General features: G+C 42.2%; 1 protein-coding gene across 3 annotated transcripts in view; it reads right to left on the bottom strand.

The window, feature by feature from the left end:
* Rad54b (RAD54 homolog B) overlaps nucleotides 1-14,917 on the bottom strand; it is a 67,744-nt gene extending 52,827 nt beyond the window's left edge. The window contains exons 1-3 of one of the 3 annotated variants that reach the window (XM_031366599.1): nucleotides 14,781-14,917; nucleotides 10,067-10,217; nucleotides 4,052-4,163 (exon numbers count right to left, since the gene is read on the bottom strand). In XM_031366599.1, the coding sequence (XP_031222459.1) occupies nucleotides 4,052-4,163; nucleotides 10,067-10,201 (247 nt within the window). In that variant the 5' untranslated portion in view covers nucleotides 10,202-10,217; nucleotides 14,781-14,917. The other 2 variants (XM_031366598.1, XM_031366600.1) reach the window with 2 other exon arrangements.
* Between the last annotated feature and the right edge of the window lie 2,787 nt (nucleotides 14,918-17,704).

Here is a 17,704-nt window from a genome sequence, read left to right on the forward strand (position 1 = left end):
TCAGGGCTCAGAGGGTAGGCTAACAGGAGGAGGGTGTGGTGGCAGTATAGTGCTGCACAGCAAAGGAAGGAGAACGCGGCATCCAGCTGACTCTCTCTCTCTCCATTTTCATGTAGCCCAGCCCACAGGACTGTGCCGCTCACACTCATGCTGGGTACTCCCTCCTTACTAGACAGAGACATTCAGACACACATCTCCTAGGCAATTCTAAATCCAGTCAGGTTGACAATGAAGATTAGCCATAACAAGTGGAGGACATAGTTCATAGTACTTTCTTATATATGAAGGCTAGGGGGAAAAAGTAGTGACAAGGAGCTAAAGTGCTACTTATCCTGACTTGACAAATATATACAACATACATGCACTGAAGATCACACTGTACCTTATAAATATGTATAATTATACACTGACAAAAAAAATGTCAGGGTTGGGTTGATGGCTCAGTTGAAAACTTGCTTGTCTTACAAGTACCAACCTGAGTTCAATGTCTAAAATCCATGTAGAAAAAAGTCAGGCATGGTGGAATGTGTTTGCAATCCCAGTGCTAGAGTGGTGGAGACAGGCAAAATCTTGGGGCTTACTGGACAACTAACCTAGCCCTTCTGGCATTCTCATTAGACTCTTGTCTTCAAAAAAAAAGCAAAGCGGGCTGGCGAGATGGCTCAGCAGGTAAGAGCACTGACTGCTCTTCCAAAGGTCCTGAGTTCGGTCCCCAGCAACCACATGGTGGCTCACAACCATCCATGATGAGATCTGACGCCCTCTTCTGGTGAGTCTGAAGCCAGCTACAGTGTATTATGCAGGGGGGTGAGGGGGTGTGGAACAAGCAGAGGTCCTGAGTTCAATTCCCAGCAGCCACATGATGGCTCAGGGCCATCTGTACAGCTACACTGTACTCATACACATAAATAAATAAATCTTTAAAAAAAAAAAAGCAAAGCAAAGAAAGTGTGTGTGTGTGTGTGTGAGTGTGTGTGTGAGAGAGAGAACTAGAGAATAAAGTAAATTAAATAAGTTACTTTTTAATGTCTAAAGAGATGAAAATGTTAACTACACTAATTTTTATCATTATATATTATAAACACATATCAAAATTTCTTAATAACCCATAAATTCATATAATTAAAAACATTTTTTAAATCCTCTCCTCACCAGGTACTGGTGGTACACGCCTTTAATCCCAGCACTTAGAAGGCAGAGACAGGTGGATTTCTGAGTTCAAGGCCAGTCTGGTCTACAGAGTGAGTTCCAGGACAGCCAGGGCTACACAGAGAAACCCTGTGTCGAAAAAACAAACAAACAAACAAATCCTCTCCTCTTCATTACCTCAATTCTTCTCAGATTACTTTTTTTTATTTTATTCATTTGTTTGTTTATTTATTTATATATTTAGGTATATATGTGAAGCCTGGAACTGAACTCAGGACCCTGCATATAGTAGGCCAATGTTCTGCAGGTGAGCTATGTTCTCAATCCTTACAACTATCTCTTTACAAAAGGAAAACAAAAAAACTGTTCTAGTCCTCTGCCAGGCCTCATACCAAATGCCTTTACATCTGCCTTTCCTCCATTTACCTAGTCACATTGACACATCCCTTCCACTATGCCTCTTGCTAAAGCTTGATACTCACATAGCACCAAAGCACACAGACCATCACAGCCCAGTGGCTTTGTCTTGCCTGCTTGCCTTCTCTAAGCACTTAAAGACAGAGACTTGGTCATGAATGTCAACTACAAAAAACAACATCATTTGTCCAAACCTCTTCATGAAACGTTGCATCTACCATTGTATTAATCAGGGTTCTCTAGAGGAACAGAATTTAAAGAATGAACGTACGTGTGTGTGTGTGTGTGTGTGTGTGTGTGTGTGTGTGTGTGTGTGATATTTACTAGAATGACTTACAGGCCACCATCCAACTAATCCAACAACGGTTGCCTATGAACGTAAAGCCCAAGAATCCAGTAGTTGCTCACTTCACAAGTGGTCTTCTACACTGGAATCCTGAAGAAATGGTCTCTAATGTCAGTGAAGGAATGGACTTTCTAGCAAGGCAAAAGCAAGCAGAAAAGAGCAAAAGCTTCCTTCTTCCATGTCCTTTTATACAGGCTTCCAGCAGTCTACAGTGTCTGCCTGACTCAAGACCTGGATCAAGATGAAGGCATGTCTTCCAACTTCCTACTTCAAATTAAACAAAAATCCCTCAGAGGTATATAGCTAGTCTTTGCTACTTTATGAGTTCTTCTTTTTCCTACCCTTTATTCCCCTACCCCTTCTCACCCCCTATCACTAAACAGGAAAGAAAGAAGGTAGAGGGCAGAAAGATAGGGATCCCTGAATCTAATTTCTTTCCTTTTTATTTCTTCCCTATTAACAAACTGCAACCAACAACCACTGACAGTGACTCTTGGAGCTCTAGCATTTACACACCCTCTGAAAATTTTCCAGAATTCCAAACATCTCACAACCACAGAAACGCTCTTCAGCTGGCAAAACCATGCATCTGTTAGAGCACAAGGCAAATCATAGTCAGACGCTCCAGACAGTCTGAAGCAGCCCCACCTTGGATTAAATCAAAAACATAGTCTTATATTTCTGTGATTCTAAAGAAAACAAAATTTCTGAATTCTCACTACACAGGTAGGCCCTCCGTTTGGGGGGTTTCTGTTCCAGGTGTAGTCAAGCTGACAACCAAGAACAGCCATCACAATCATAAACTACCATGAGCCCATCTAAACATGATTACATCTGCAAAGGAAAGTCACATCACGGACATCAGTACTTAGGAACTGCTTTTGTAGGGAACACACTCAACTCACATTTCCCCTCTACCAGGATTTGATTTTCACAGGCCCAGGCCAAAATGACTCAGTAAGACTATTAATAAAGAAAAGAGGTGGTGCTGGAAAGTTGTATGTCGACGTGACACAAGCTAGAGCCATCCGAGAGGAGGGAGCCTCAGTTGAGAAAATGCATCCATAAGATGGAGCTGTGGGGAAGCCTGTAGGACATTTTCTTAGTTAGCTATCGATGAGGGCCCAGTTCACTGTGGACAGGGCTACTCCAAAGCTGGTAGTCCTAGTTCTAAGTAAGCCATGGGGAGCAAGCCAGTAACCAGCACTCCTCCATGGCCTCTGCATCAGCTGCGGCTTCTAGGTTCCATTCCTGTCTTCCTACAATTATGAACAGTGATGTGGAAGTGTAAGCCAATTGTCCTCCCCAACTTGCTCTGGTCATGGCATTTCATCACAGCAATGATAACATTAAACCTATAATACAGGCTATCCAAAAATAGTGTGCTCTTCTATCATACTCTCCATAGAGAGAAAAAAAATAGGCCTGGCAGTGGTGGCGCACGACTTTAATCCCAGCACTTGGGAGGCAGAGGCAGGCGGATTTCTGATTTCAAGGCCAGCCTGGGCTACGGAGTGAGTTCTAGGACAACCAGGGCTATACAGAGAAACCCTGTCTTGAAAAAAACAAAAAAAAAAAAAAAAAGGAATCAAACTCAATTCAACAATGGAGATACAGAACACAAGTAAAATGCTAGATTTTCCTGAATTAATAATTCAAATCTGATTTGACCTTAACATAGAGTACATTAAAGTTGTGATTTGCTTATTTCAAGTTTTTCTCTGCTAGTTTAGCAGTATCAACATGTTTATTCACAGAATTTTAAATACAACTAATTGGTGCTTAAAGATTATTCCTGAGCAACAATTTTCCTTTAGTCTTAAATATACACCTACTATAAAACACAAGATTTCAATTACATGGTTTTAAGGTTTGTTCAGATTGTTTATTTTGTCAGTGCTGTGGCTCAAATCCAGGGCTTTGCCATGCAAAGCAAACACTCTAACCACTGAGCTATAGCCTTTTAGTAAAATGGTTAAAAATTCAACTTCTAAAGATAAAATTTGACATCAGATAACCTGAAGCAAAATACTCAGTGGTATTACATCAACAATTATCAAGTTAACATTCATTCTTGAATAATCATTTCTAGAGCACTGTGATATAAATTTTAAATATAAACATAATACAGTGTCTTACCTGGAAGAAGTGGATCTACTCTAGCCCCATCACCTAATTCCCTAGGGCTTCCCTCAGTGGGACAGGGATTTGAACTGCATACATCTGGATCACTCTGTGACTGTTCAGCACCCTAAAAAGTAAAAAAAAAAAAAAATACATACATACCTACATAAATACACACATACATATATGATGTATGAATTAAATTTAAGTTTCCACATTTTTATATAATAGGCTCTAAATTTGAATCGAGCTACCAGTTTCAACATATCTGTATTAATAGGTACTTTTCAGAACCTAAGTTCTAGAGTTGGAAGGCAGCCTAGGACACAGAACAAGGCCAAGGCCAGCCTGAGCTACACAGCAATTCAAACTCAGCCTGAGTTATGCAACATGCTGCCTTGACAATTCAAGAGCTTATTGGTAGAGCACTTGAAAATGCCTTGAGTTTAAACTGAAAGAGTTAAATTTAAAACTTGTGCTGGCTAATGAGAAAATTGCAGGTTTGAGAAAAACACAGTGGACCAAGGTCGAATATGTCCAAATAAGCCTGGGCAAAAGCAAGCTGTTACTAACAGGCCAAAAAGATATAGAAGAGAAAGCACGCAAGGACATGTCTGGGCAGACACTGAGTAGTGGGCCATCTGGTCCTCTGAGAGATGGTCTAAGGTCAGATGCTCTGTTGACTCAGATTAACACCAACCTTAGGGATTTTCTACTCTGTTCTGCACATAATATAGTTGATATTTAAACTAGCCAATCATGTATAGCTACACTGATTCTTTTGTTTCCCCCAGACCTTTTTCCTATATAAACTCCTAACCCCTGAGCCTTGTGGTCCATTTCCTTGTCTCCTGTGTGAGATTGGGGGGTCGAACCGGAGCTCCAAAAATTAAACTGCCTCATGTGTTTACATCAGGATGGCCTCTCGTGATTCCTTGGGTACACGTCCTCCCAAGACTTGAGTGGGGGTCTCCCTACGGGGATCTTTCAAAACCTCAGTACCACCAAACAAACAATAGTTGAAATAAACCAAAACACTCCTTTTTTTTTTCTTTTCTTTTTTTTTTTTGGTTTTTTCGAGACAGGGTTTCTCTGTATACCCCTGACTGCCCTAGAACTCACTCTGTAGACCAGACTAGCCTGGAACTCAGAAATCCGCCTGCCTCTGCCTCCCAAGTGCTGGGATTAAAGGCGTGTACCACCACTGCCTGGCAACCAAACACTTAACTAATGAATGATGAACTTATAGACACAGTAAATGAATACGACGGGATATTATTAAGTACTCTCTCAAACATACTGTCTAGGTGCCCAGAATCTACAAGATGTTGCTGTCTTATTCTATGTGTCAAATGGAGTTCAGGCTGAGGAAGAAAGATGAAGAAATCAGATAAGTACAAGGATTCTTCCCTAAAACCTCCAAAAATCAATCTAGGCCTTACCTCGTTGGCCCAGCCAAGGTACTGCATGTGGTGACTGAGTGAGAAATGTCCCCCACAGGCTCAGGCGTTTGAACACTTGGTCCCCACTCAGATGCTACCTTGCTGGACAAAGTGCATCAGTAAAGACAGACCTTGAGAGTTCACAGATTCACCCGACTTCCAGCTCACGCTCAGCTTTATGCTGGCATTTCAAGATGTCTCTCAGCTTCCTAATCCTGCTACCATACTAGCTGCCTGCTACCATACTGCCTCACCATGTTACACTCTTATCCTGTAGTCATAAACCCAAGTAAGTTCTTCCGCCAAGAAATTGATTCTGGTCATGGCGTTCTATTATGGCAAAAGAAAAATAACTAACACAAGTACTTTAACCTTGACCCCTGTATAGCTGAATAACAATCAGGTGTGTGTATATACCACATCTGCTCATCAATCATCTACCTATTGATGGACTCTTGGTGGTTTCTACCTTTCAGCTTTCAAAATTAGACAGTACATTTCTGTTAAGTCCATAAGCCCATGGTACTATGTTACGGGAACAAGAGGAAACTAGTGTTTCAGCAATAAGAACAAACTATTACTGACGTCTGCTGTAACATGGATAAACCTGGGAAAGATGCTAAAGGAAAAGGCTATGAAAGCTACAAAAGCACATTTCACATAGGTTGATTTATATGAAATGTCAATAACAGGCAAGTCTAGAGACAAAATATATTAGCTGTGTCAAGTCTGGAGAACTCAAACAAATAGGAGTAGTTAACATATAAGGTTTTGTTTCTTTTTTTCTTTTGTAGTCATGAAAATGTCTACAAAAGTGTGGTGATAGCTACACACTCTATAAATTTATTAAATCAACACTGAGCCAGGCGGTAGTGCTGCACATCTTTAATCCCAGCACTCACAAGACAGAGACAGGTGTATCTCTGAAGTCAGCTTGGTCTATAGAGTGAATGATTTACAAAACCCTGTCTCAAAAGTAAGAAAGAAGAGATGGAGAGAGAAAGAAGGGGAGGAAGAGAGAAAGAAACACAAAGAACACTCATATTCAGACCAAAACAAAAGAAAATCAAGAGTTCAAAAATCAGCTGGGTAGTGGTAGTGTACACCATTAATCCTAGAATTTGTGAGACAGAGGCAGGAGGCCAGCCTAGTCTACAAAACAAGTTCCAGGACAGCAGGGATACACAGAGAAACCCTGTCTTAAAAAGCCAAAAGAAATTTAAAATCTATTAAAAACCAAGGAAAAGATTTAAAGTTCTGAGCTACTGTGTAGCTAGTTGGAAAGCTTGCCCATCATGAAGGAAACACTGGATTTGAGCCCTAGAACCAAACAAAATCTAAAACAGGCATAGTGGCACACACCTGTTAATCCTAGCAGTAAGGCAGGAGGACTAGACATTCAAGGTCATCCTTGGCTACACGTAAATTCAAGGTCAGTGTGAGCTAAAAGAAACTGTCTGAAAAAGGAAAGGGGACCAATAAGATGGCTCAGTGGCTAAAACACTTACTATCAAGGCTTACAACCTGAGTTGGGTCCCCAACCCACATAATGCAAGAAGGGAACACGTGACCTCTGACCGGTATGGGTGTACTGAAGCTCAAGGCACTCACACCCATGCATACAACACACAAAATAATATAAGAACACTTTAAAAGAATCAAATAGGTGAGGGGGGGATGGGATAGAGGGTTTTTGGAGGGAATAAAATTTGCAATGTAAATAAAGAAAACATCTAATTAAAAAAAAGAATCAAATTCACTGTATAGTACAATGTAGATGAGCTTTGAAAATATAAAACCCCAAATAGCAAATAGCACACAATTCCACCTGTTGTAGTACATAAAGGAGTGAAATTCATGGGCAGTAACAGTCCTACCCAAGAGCTGAGTGGTGTAAAGAGTAGCAGCTTTCTGTAGAGTTACTTGTTTAGTGGGTACAAAGTTTCTGTTTGAGCTGCTGAGAAGGCTTTGGCAACAGCCAGGATGCTTGCATAATGGCTGAAGGTTATCAATGCCATTAAACCCCTAAAATCTCAACAGCAGGGTACGAAATAACCACAGTTCTCAAGAGGCAGAAACAGGAGCTCCCACTCAAAGCAACTTGAAAGACAATCAGGGACACACAAGTTCCAGGCCAATCTAGGCTACAGAGAACATGACTCAGAAAAAAAAAAGATACATTATATTGTATGCTACATGTTTCACCCCAATATTTTTTTAAAAATGACTTAGGCTAGCCAGGCAATGGTGGCACATGCCTTTAATCCCAGCACTTGGGAGGCAGAGGCAGGTGGATTTCTGAGTTCGAGGCCAGCCTGGTCTACAGAGTCAGTTCCAGGACAGCCAGGGCTACATAGGTTACATACCCTGTCTCGAAAAACCAAAAAAAAAAAAAAAAAAAACTTAGGTTGGAGAGATGACTCAGCAATTAAGAGCACTAGCTTTTCTTCCAGAGGACTCAGGTTCAATTCCCAGAGCCATATGGCAGCTCAGTATTGTCTGTAACTCCAGTCTCAGAGGACCTGATGCTCTCCTTTGTGCCCTCCATGGGCACCAAGCATGCATGTGGTACAAAGATATACATGGAGAAAGAATTTATATACTTTGTATGTTTTATATAACACCTGTACACTTAAAACCCTTCTTATACCTAAAACAAAAATAATCCTTTTAGGACTAGAAAGATAGCTAAGAGATTGAGAACATGAACTGCACTTGCAGAGGACCTGGTTCAATGCCCAAAATGCACGTGGTTACTAATAACCATCTGTAGGTCTAGTTCCAGGGAATCCAATGTTCTCTTTTGCCTTCTGTGGGTGTACTGAATGCACGTGGTACAGACATACATGCAGGAAAAAGACCAGCACACATAAAATAAAAATATATAATCTTTTTTCTTATAAAAGCTGTATGAAGATACTTTTAGTAATCTTTGTTTTGTTTCTGAGACAAAGTATGAAAACTTTCAAACCCTCACACTCCCACTCCTCCTGCCTCAGGACTGCTGAAATTACAGGAATATACAGTCACTTTGGCCCAGCATTTACTCTTTATAAATTAAACACCTAGAGGCTGAGTTTGTAGCTCCATCAAAAATCACTAACCTATCATGTGCAAGGACCTGGGTTCACCCTCCAGCAAAGAAAAACAACAATGATTTAAAAATCTGAAATAATTATGTAAATTATTCATGCATTTTTCTCTTTAAACCACTTTCTCCCAAGCCTTAATTCATTGAATCAATAACTTGAAAGAGCACTGGCTAGACTTTTTACTGCATTTACTTATTATGTATTCTGCAAGTGTCCATGTATGTGCACACACATGCCACTACACACATGTGAAGCCTAAGGACAACTTAGGAGAGTCTGTTCTCTCCTGTCACCTTATGAGTCCTGGGGATTGTGGTCAGGTTGCCAGGCTTGGTAGCAAGTGCCTCTACCCAGTGAGCCACCCTGCCAGCCCACACATGACTTTCTATAAGAGATTGCATGTAGGACCATGAAAGGTAGCATGGTCCCAGTTGAACTAAGGCTAAAAGCCCTGGAGACCCTGAAGGGGACAGTAGGAGCTTTACCTGCTCCCGATCACCAGGCCCCTGTCCCCGATAGATTTGTGGCCATTAGTCACGTGAGGGCAATGCCCCAAACTCCTCCACATGTAGAGAAAGTGACCTATGGACAAGTAAGGTTCAAGACTGATCTTCATTTTAATGAGGTACCTTAGCCAATAGCTCTCCTTCCCAGACATTCCTCCCTGAAAAAGGTATTTAATCTCAGGCCCACTCAGATAAGTGGGGTATGGTTTTACATATCCAGTATCCACCATGACAATAAATGCCTTAAAACCATGGACTGCCTCTTTTCATTGGAATCCTCCGTGGGGAGCCATGGAGATGGCCTTTGCCTACAGAGCCACCGTCTAGTCTCCAGTAGAAAGCCTCTCTGCACTCCCAGTCACGACTGCCACCGGCAAGGCAAGGACTCCCCCATGGGACCAGCCAGAGTTCCTCCCTTCCCCACCTCCCCGCCCCAGGCTAGATCCAGCCTGTGGGCCCCCACTCCATTCTTAGCTCTTCAGCAGCACCTGGATGTCCAAGAGCCTGAGAAGCCCACGGCCCCAGCCTTGTTGCAGGCCCAGGGACCCCTGAAGCAGCTCCAGCTGTCTCCCGCCTCAGACTGTGCTTCTCCATCCCCAGAGCGGCATCCTGGGGCTTCCCTATAGCCCAACAACTGAAAATTCTAATAGGCAACAAGGTTTTACTTTTTGTTGTGAGGCTTTTAGTTGTTTTTGGTTTCTTTTGTTGTTTGATTGCTTTTGACAGTCTTACTATACAGAACTGACTGGCCTGAACTCATTATGAAGCCTAAGCTAGTTTCGAACTTATGCCAATCCTCCTGTCTCAGCTTTCCAAGGGATTGGATTATAGGTATGAGGTACCATTCCTAGTTTTAGGAGAGAGAGAGAGAAAAAGAGAGAGAGAGAGGGAGAGGGAGAGAGGGAGAGGGAGAGGGAGAGAGGGAGAGGGAGAGGGAGATGTAGAGGGAGGGAGAGATAGATCATATTATGATCCCCTTCTTTTATTTACCTGAAACAGTTTTGTATTTGGACTCATCTTTGTAACCTCCTTACTCACACCTGTATTACTTCTTCCTGGAGGTATGAATCTTGTTTTTTTAAAGGAATTTCCCTGCATCTGACTTGGTGCTGCAGACCGTCTCATCTTTAGCAATGCTAACCTGAAAAACACCAAAACAGAAACCCTCCATGAACATAAATACAACAAATTTCTGTAACTCCAGTCCCAGAGGATCTGACACCCTCTTCTGGCTTCTGAAGGCACCAAAGTGCACATGCACACAATCATACATATAAGATAAAAATAATCTTTTATAAATGGAGAAATAAGCCTTAGTTGGGGCAGGGGAGACGTTCAGAACATAAAGTGGTATGTGCAAACATGAGGACCTAAGTTGGGAATGCTTACTACCCATGTAACAGTCACTGCAGAGGCAGCATGAGTCAGTAACTCCAGACAGGCTGCTCTGGCCAAAACTCTAAGGTTAGTGAGAGACCACCTCAAAAAATAAGATGGATAAATGAGAAAGAAACCTCAACTTCTGGCCACCACACACATCTAAGCAAGCAAGAGTAAGTAACATAAACACGCACAGATACACACACCTACACCTGTGCACAAACTAAAAAAGACGGAAAAGGGTACCGGGCATGGTGCCTCATGTCTTTAATCCCAGCACTCAGGAGGCAGAGGCAGGTGGATCTCCATGAGTTCAAGGCCAGCCTGGTTTGCAGAGCAAGTTCCAGGACAGCCAGGGCTATAGAGAAAACTCTGTCTCTAAAAATAACAACAACAAAATATTTATTATTAAAATAAATATCTATTATTTATTAATAAAACACACAATAGTAACAATCGTGTCTGCTTTCTTCAAAGAACAGTCCCCATAGGCTCATATATTTGAATATAGTGATGGAACTATTTGGGAAAGATTAGTAGGTGTAGCTTATTGGAAGAGCTGTAACACTGAGGCTGGGCTTTGAGATTTCAAAAGGCAGTACCATTCCTTTGTCTTTCTGCCTGTGGATGAAGGTCAAGAAGTGCTCTGGCTACTACTCCTCCAAGGACACGCAGCCTGCCTACCACCACGCCCCTGCCTCGGTGGTCATGAGTTCTAACCCTCTGGAATCGTACGGTACCAACTGAATGTTCTTTCTATATAAACTGCCTTGGTAACTGTGATGATTCTTGGTTGTCGACGCAACTACATCTACAATTAACTAAAAGCCAAGTGGCTGGTACAACTGTGAGCGATGTTTTCCTAACTAAGTCCTACATGGGAAGTAGGAAGCCCACAGTTAATCTTGATATTTTGAAGTGGGAAGATGGACCTTTAAAGCAGATCTCTGAGGCAGGAAGATCCACCTTTACTCTGGGCCACACCTTCTACCAGCAGCTTATACCAAGGACATGGAAGAAGGAAGCTTGCTTTCTTTGCCTGCTCGCTCTCTCTCTCTCCCTGGCTAGTTCATCCCTTCACTTGCATTCCAGCTTACTCCTTCAAGATTTCAGCACATACTGAAGACCAGCTGAGACATCCAGCTTCCGAGTGTGTACATATATGTGCGTATATATACGCAGCCAGTACTTCACTGCAACCATTGCCAAGCATATACATAGTTAGCAAAGTCATTTGGTTAACTCAGAAATTTAACTTTTATTATAAGTATCAAAAATATGCTTATGTTTAAATGAATATGTATAAGTACTTAGTACCACTTGTCCATAAGCAGATACTAGATGAGTAAATCATCATACACTATGCTCACAAGCAAATACAGTCTTCACAAACTCCTTCCCTTCTTAGCCTTTACTCAGCACCTCCATCTAGACGTGCTCTCCTTTCCTCCGGGCTTTGACCACTCCTTCCTCTGGATGAAGCTGGAAAGCTTTCCTCTTTAATCCTACCATATCCTTAGAGCACTCTGCATCTCCCAACTGGCAGCTTAGGCCCCCAAATATGTGCACTACCTAGGCACTTTCCATGCGGCAATAAAAACTGCCCCATTGTTTCCCACAGATATAAACTCCAAAGAGAACAGTGTTAGAAACTGATTTAAAAATATAAATCCAAGTGGTGGTAGTAGCAGTGGCACACAATTTTAATCCCAGCACACAGGAGGCAGAGGCTGGTGAATTTCTGTGAATTCTAGGCCAGCCTGGTCTACAGAGCTAGTTCCAGGATAGCCAGGGCTACAAGGAGAAACCCTGTCTGGAAACACACACACACAGCTTCAAACTCTGAAAATCTGAGAGCCAAATAATAGTACCACAAATAGAATATTCCTCACCTGGTCTAATATAATATAGCAAGTCACAGTCACAGTACAAGTGCACCAAAAATATTACATAATATTATTGTCTGGGGCCTGTAAACAGGACCAGCAGTTAAAGGCACTTGTCACCAAGCCTGATTACCTGTTCAATCCCCAGGACTAAGGTGTGCCAAAGGAAGAACCAACTTCCACAGGTTGTTCTCTGACCTCTGCTGGGACATCACAGTACACACTTTAAAACTGTTTTCTTTGGGCCTATATACATAAGACAAATTGTTGGGCTGGCCAAGATGGATCAGTGGGTTAAAACAAGCCTGATGACCAAGAAGCCTGAATTCAATCTCTAGAATCCATATATGTGGTGGAAGAAGAGAACCAAGCCCTTCAAGTTGTCCTCTAATTTTTAATACATGCATCATGGCACAGACATACCCATACACATAGACACACACACAAAAAGTATAAATAAAATTTTAAGAAATATAAATGAATTTCATGATAATACTAGCAAAATATGTACTATGACATTAACACTGATTATCTCCACATGTTAGATTAACAAGCGATTTTTATTCTGAGTTCTTTTCAAACTTCAAATTTCTTACAAAGATGATATTATCTTTTTGGTTTTTGGGATTTTGTTGTTTTGGTTCTTTTTTTTTTTTTTTTTTTTTTTTTTTTTTGAGACAGGGTTTCTCTGTATAGCACTGGCTGTCCTGGAACTCACTCTGTAGACCAGGCTGGCCTCGAACTCAGAAATCCACGTGCCTCTTCCCAAGTGCTTGGATTAAAGGCATGCACCACCACTGCCCGGCTGATGTTATCTTTATAATAAACTACACTGGTTAAATATATCCTATTTTGTTAAATCTAAAATTCCATAAATTTTCAAGTATACCATTATTTTATATATTCAAAATATTAGTCCATTATTGCATTGAAGGCTAGACTCAATTTCATTAATGTTAAAATGAAATTCACTTACTATTTGATGTAAGTTTTTACTTGTTTAAAAGATTTGGGTGGAGGTCATCACTACAAGCACAATCTTAAAGCAAATTATGAAACTGGTGGTTTGTTGATCTAATTTGTTGATGCATTTCAAAGTAAACTACAGGGGCTAGAGAGATGGCTCAGTGGTTAAGAGCTCTTCCAGAGGTCCTTAGTTCAATTCCCAGCAACCACATGGTGGCTCACAACTACCTGTAATGGGATCTGATGCCCTCTTCTGGTATGTCTGAAGACAGCTACAGTGTACTCATATATATATAATAAACAAACTTTTTTTTTTAAAAAAAGCAAACTACAGAAATCAGTTAATTTCCCCAAACATATTAGCATCTTTACTAGTTTGTTTTGTTTTCTGGGACAAGGGCTCTCTATAGATCCTAGACTGGCCTTAAACTTGAGATCTTCCATCTCCTACCAGGCTCTAGCTGGTTTGTAAACTAGTTTTGCTGAGATCTTTTTTACAGACCTTAGAAATAAAGCCACTTGGCAGCTCTACTGAAATGCTGCGATTTCTGAGGCTTGTAACATGCTATGGCTAAGATTAAGGCTCCCAGGAAAACAGCCAGACCAGGCTGATATCACATCATGTCTGCCTTAATAACTCCACCTACGACCTTCCCAGCAGGTGATTCTGCAGTTAGCTTAAATCCGTGTTTCCTCCTGTGTCTTACTCACTCTTAATCACACTTAAGCATGTGACTATGCAACTGTGAGATTAATTATAGAATTTAGAACAAAGCTTGACGCACAGTACTCAATACTTTCTGTAATATTATTACTTAAAATTACTGTTGCCTGTTTAATCCACAAAATCCTATGAAAGCAGAAACAAGAAAGGTCCCATAAGAGGAAAGGCGGAGGGATTATTAGTTCTGCCTACATGATCATAGTCAGAATCTCTGCCTTCCTCTGGACTTCACTAAGGGTGTGGCAAACTCTAGGATGCAAGAAAATAAAATTCCACCAGCCATCAACAGACTTTGCTATTTCTGCTATTTCTGCTATTTGGCTTCCGGCTACACTGGGTAATAAGATTTCCATTTCATACTGTATATTCTCCTTAGACTTTGGGACTCCAGTCTACCTACCTACAAAATCCTCCATAATTAATGTAAATGGTGTGTTTGTCTGTCTGCTTGTTTGTTTGTTTGTTGAAACAGGAAGCGGAAAGAAGGGCGAGAGAAGGGTAGGTGACTCGCCCAGGCCGGGCGCTGGGTGGTTCTAACCTCTTGGCTGACACCTGCTGTTCTCCGGCCAGGGGCAGCCTCGGGGGCCGCGGCATTCGCGAACGTCCACCCCGCAGGACCGGCCCCTGCTGCCGCCCCAGACCAGCCAGCGCGGGGGTGTCCCGCCGCCCCGCTCCCCCAGGCCCTGCGCCATCCTGCCTGCCCCAGGCCCCGCACGCGCCTCCCCGGGCCTCGGCTGCAGAGACCTACCCCTCACGGGGACGGAAACCGCGAGCGCCCCGCAGCGGGTCCGGACGCCGGACGCCGACCGGCTCGAGCTTCCCGCCTTCACACAGCCAACCGCCGGCCGGGCGCCGGGCATGCGCACCACCACCGCGCGCTGGGCCGGTCCCGCCCCCGACTCTGATTGGACGACCGTCGCAGCTCAGACACCTTTGCATTTCCTTTTGCTTGCGGCTAGGTTTGGTTCCGGTTGACTGCTAGTGGTTCCAGTCTTCAGATTCTAGCTGAGGCGACAAGCCTCACAACTTAGATCAGTAAATTATGATTCGGATCACAGAAGTGTGTGCATCACTGAGTTACACGAAATCCTATTACTCATTCAAGTGACATTGAGTAGTAGTAGTTGCAGCCCCAGATTTACAAGGCCTTTTAAGTTCTAGGAGTATAAAGACAAATGCGTGATTATTGGACACTCGTGAAAAGGAGAAGGGCTCCTTTAGACTTAAAAAAAAAAAGCACTATTTTAAATTATTGTAGCAAGGTTTTGATATCATTCAAAGGCCTGCCCGAAAGAACTTCCAAATGCTACAATAATGCCGATCTTTCTGCCCTAAGAAATCTGAGAGAGTGGTTAAAGGTCATTCGCTGGATTTTATACAAGTTTGACAAAGAATAAAAAGCGCCCTGTTCTGGTGTATTTGGACACCGTACACATGAAGTACACCAACACAAGTGCCTGCAAAACACCCATACATATGAAACTTAAGTAAATCCTTCCTCCAAAAAGTTTTTTAGAAACATTTGACCAGCGTAACTTCAGAAGCCACCAGCATTGTAAGAGATTTAGTGATTTTTCTCTTGAGGCTCCCACACTCACACTTACTTCTGTACCTAAGAGCTGCTGTTTCTGTTAAAGCCTTGCTTAAATATATATAAACATATCTTAATAAACTCAAACTTGGCCTTACACTGACTTCTGAAATTATTTTCTATGGCAAAGTCAAGAAGGCCAGCCTTACCTGAGCAGAGGTCTCTGATGAGACCCCTCCGGCCACGACAGGTAGAAAGCTGTTGTCTGCCGCCCCTACTCAGCTACTGCTATGGTGCCTCATATCCATTCTTCTACACATATTCTCTCTCGGCTATGTCCCAGGATGCAGCTGAGTTTAGCTGGGGACAGACTAAACCCAATGGCTTGTAAGGGAAAGTAACTTATGGGAAACCCATTTTTTCCATCACTCGCTGGGCTCAGCTCACAACACTGTCATTCAAGCAAGGAAAAAAGAAGGAAATCTAAGCAGATGATAGAATACTCACTGAAGTTATTTGGATTGCCAAGATAACTACCTGCTTACTTTAGTCTTCCTCCAAAAGGCCTCCTTACTTTCAAAGAAGGGACCAAAACACCTAGTTGTTTAGTAACTTCAGAAATATCTCGATGTGTGTGTTTTTTTATGGTATGCACTTATTCGCATGCACATCACAGAAGGTCTGTAAAGAGTCCCAGCATAGACGAAGACTGGAGTTACCCAGGAGTGCTTTCTCCCCACGGCCTGTTTTCTTTGAAATGGACTCTTGAGGATGACCTTGAGTTTTCGAGTCCCCTGCCTCCATCTCCTGAGAGCATTCTCCTTTTGGCCTTGTTTAAATCGTTTAAGTCTCTGTAACCTGGGCCAAGCTTTACATTTTGAAGGGATATACTATCTGACTTTCAGTAAACTAATCCAAGCCAGAAGCACGCCTTTAATCCCAGCACTCAGGAGGCAGAGGCAGGTGGATCTCTGTGAGTTCAAGGCCAGCCTGATCTACAGAGTAAGTTTGAGGACAACCAGGGCTACACAAAGAAACCCTGTCTTTAAAAGCAAACAAACAAACAAACAAACAAAATCAAGAGAAGTACATTTAAGCCAGATATGCTGTCACATGCTTAAAATCCCACGCTCAGGAGGTTAAGGCAGAAGGCTCACCATAAAAGAGCAGTCTGGACTACATAGCAAGACTGTCTCAAAAAGCAAACAGAAAGACAGATATTGCAGGATTTTCCCTGTCCAATTACATTAGTGCAGAGGAGGTCTGTGATTGGACAGGGAAAAGGGAGGCGGAGCTAAGAGTTGCAGAGAGACAGAGAGCATCTCAGAGGGAGAAGGAAGACGGCTGCAGATGTGTACCCACGTGGTGTTTACCAGCCACAAATAGCTATGATTTCACAAGGTTAGAAATATTGGGATAAAGCTTTTATCATTAGCAATTGGCTCAGAAATTACTGTATTGACATTTTATAAATTGTGATATTGATACATAAATCTGGTTTATGTCTTGATTCTACTGAGGTACTGGGTATGGTGCTATGCAACCACGAGGTTGGTGGTTCCATTTAGTTATTGGAATGTGGGATCGCCAATTACATGTGCTGAGGAAGAACTAGCAGCACTAGGGACAAGCAACCAAGAGTTGGGGATGCAGCAGTTGGGGGCTAGCTGGCAGGAGGGCAGGAGCGTCCATCAGGCCCCGTGGAGAACTGGTGGGTTCGGGTTTTTTTTAGTATTTCCCACAACAAATAGATAAATAAGTAAATATTCTTGTTAAAATGGCATGTAGACACAAAAATTGTACATATTAACAGGCACTGTGAGATGCTTTTACTTGTGTATGTACTGTATAATCAGGTTAAGCACACCTACCTCTTTAAATGCTTATTTTTTTAGGGTGAAAACTTTGAAAACCTTTCCTTCTGGCTTTCTGAGATATGCTATACACAACTCTCTGCAGTCATTCTACTATGCAAGCTCGTGCTGAAACTTTTTCTAGCTTTCTGAGTGTGAACTAGAGTTTCTTCATAGTTACCATTTCACTTCATCTGAAAAGCTACAAGTGCAAAAGTGAAACACAGGCATTTTTATTTCATGTGCACTGTTGCTTTGCCTGCATACATGCCTGTGTGAGGGTGTTAG

The sequence above is a fragment of the Mastomys coucha genome, unplaced genomic scaffold, assembly GCF_008632895.1.
Source record: "Mastomys coucha isolate ucsf_1 unplaced genomic scaffold, UCSF_Mcou_1 pScaffold14, whole genome shotgun sequence".
In the NCBI taxonomy this organism is placed as follows: Eukaryota; Metazoa; Chordata; class Mammalia; order Rodentia; family Muridae; genus Mastomys; species Mastomys coucha.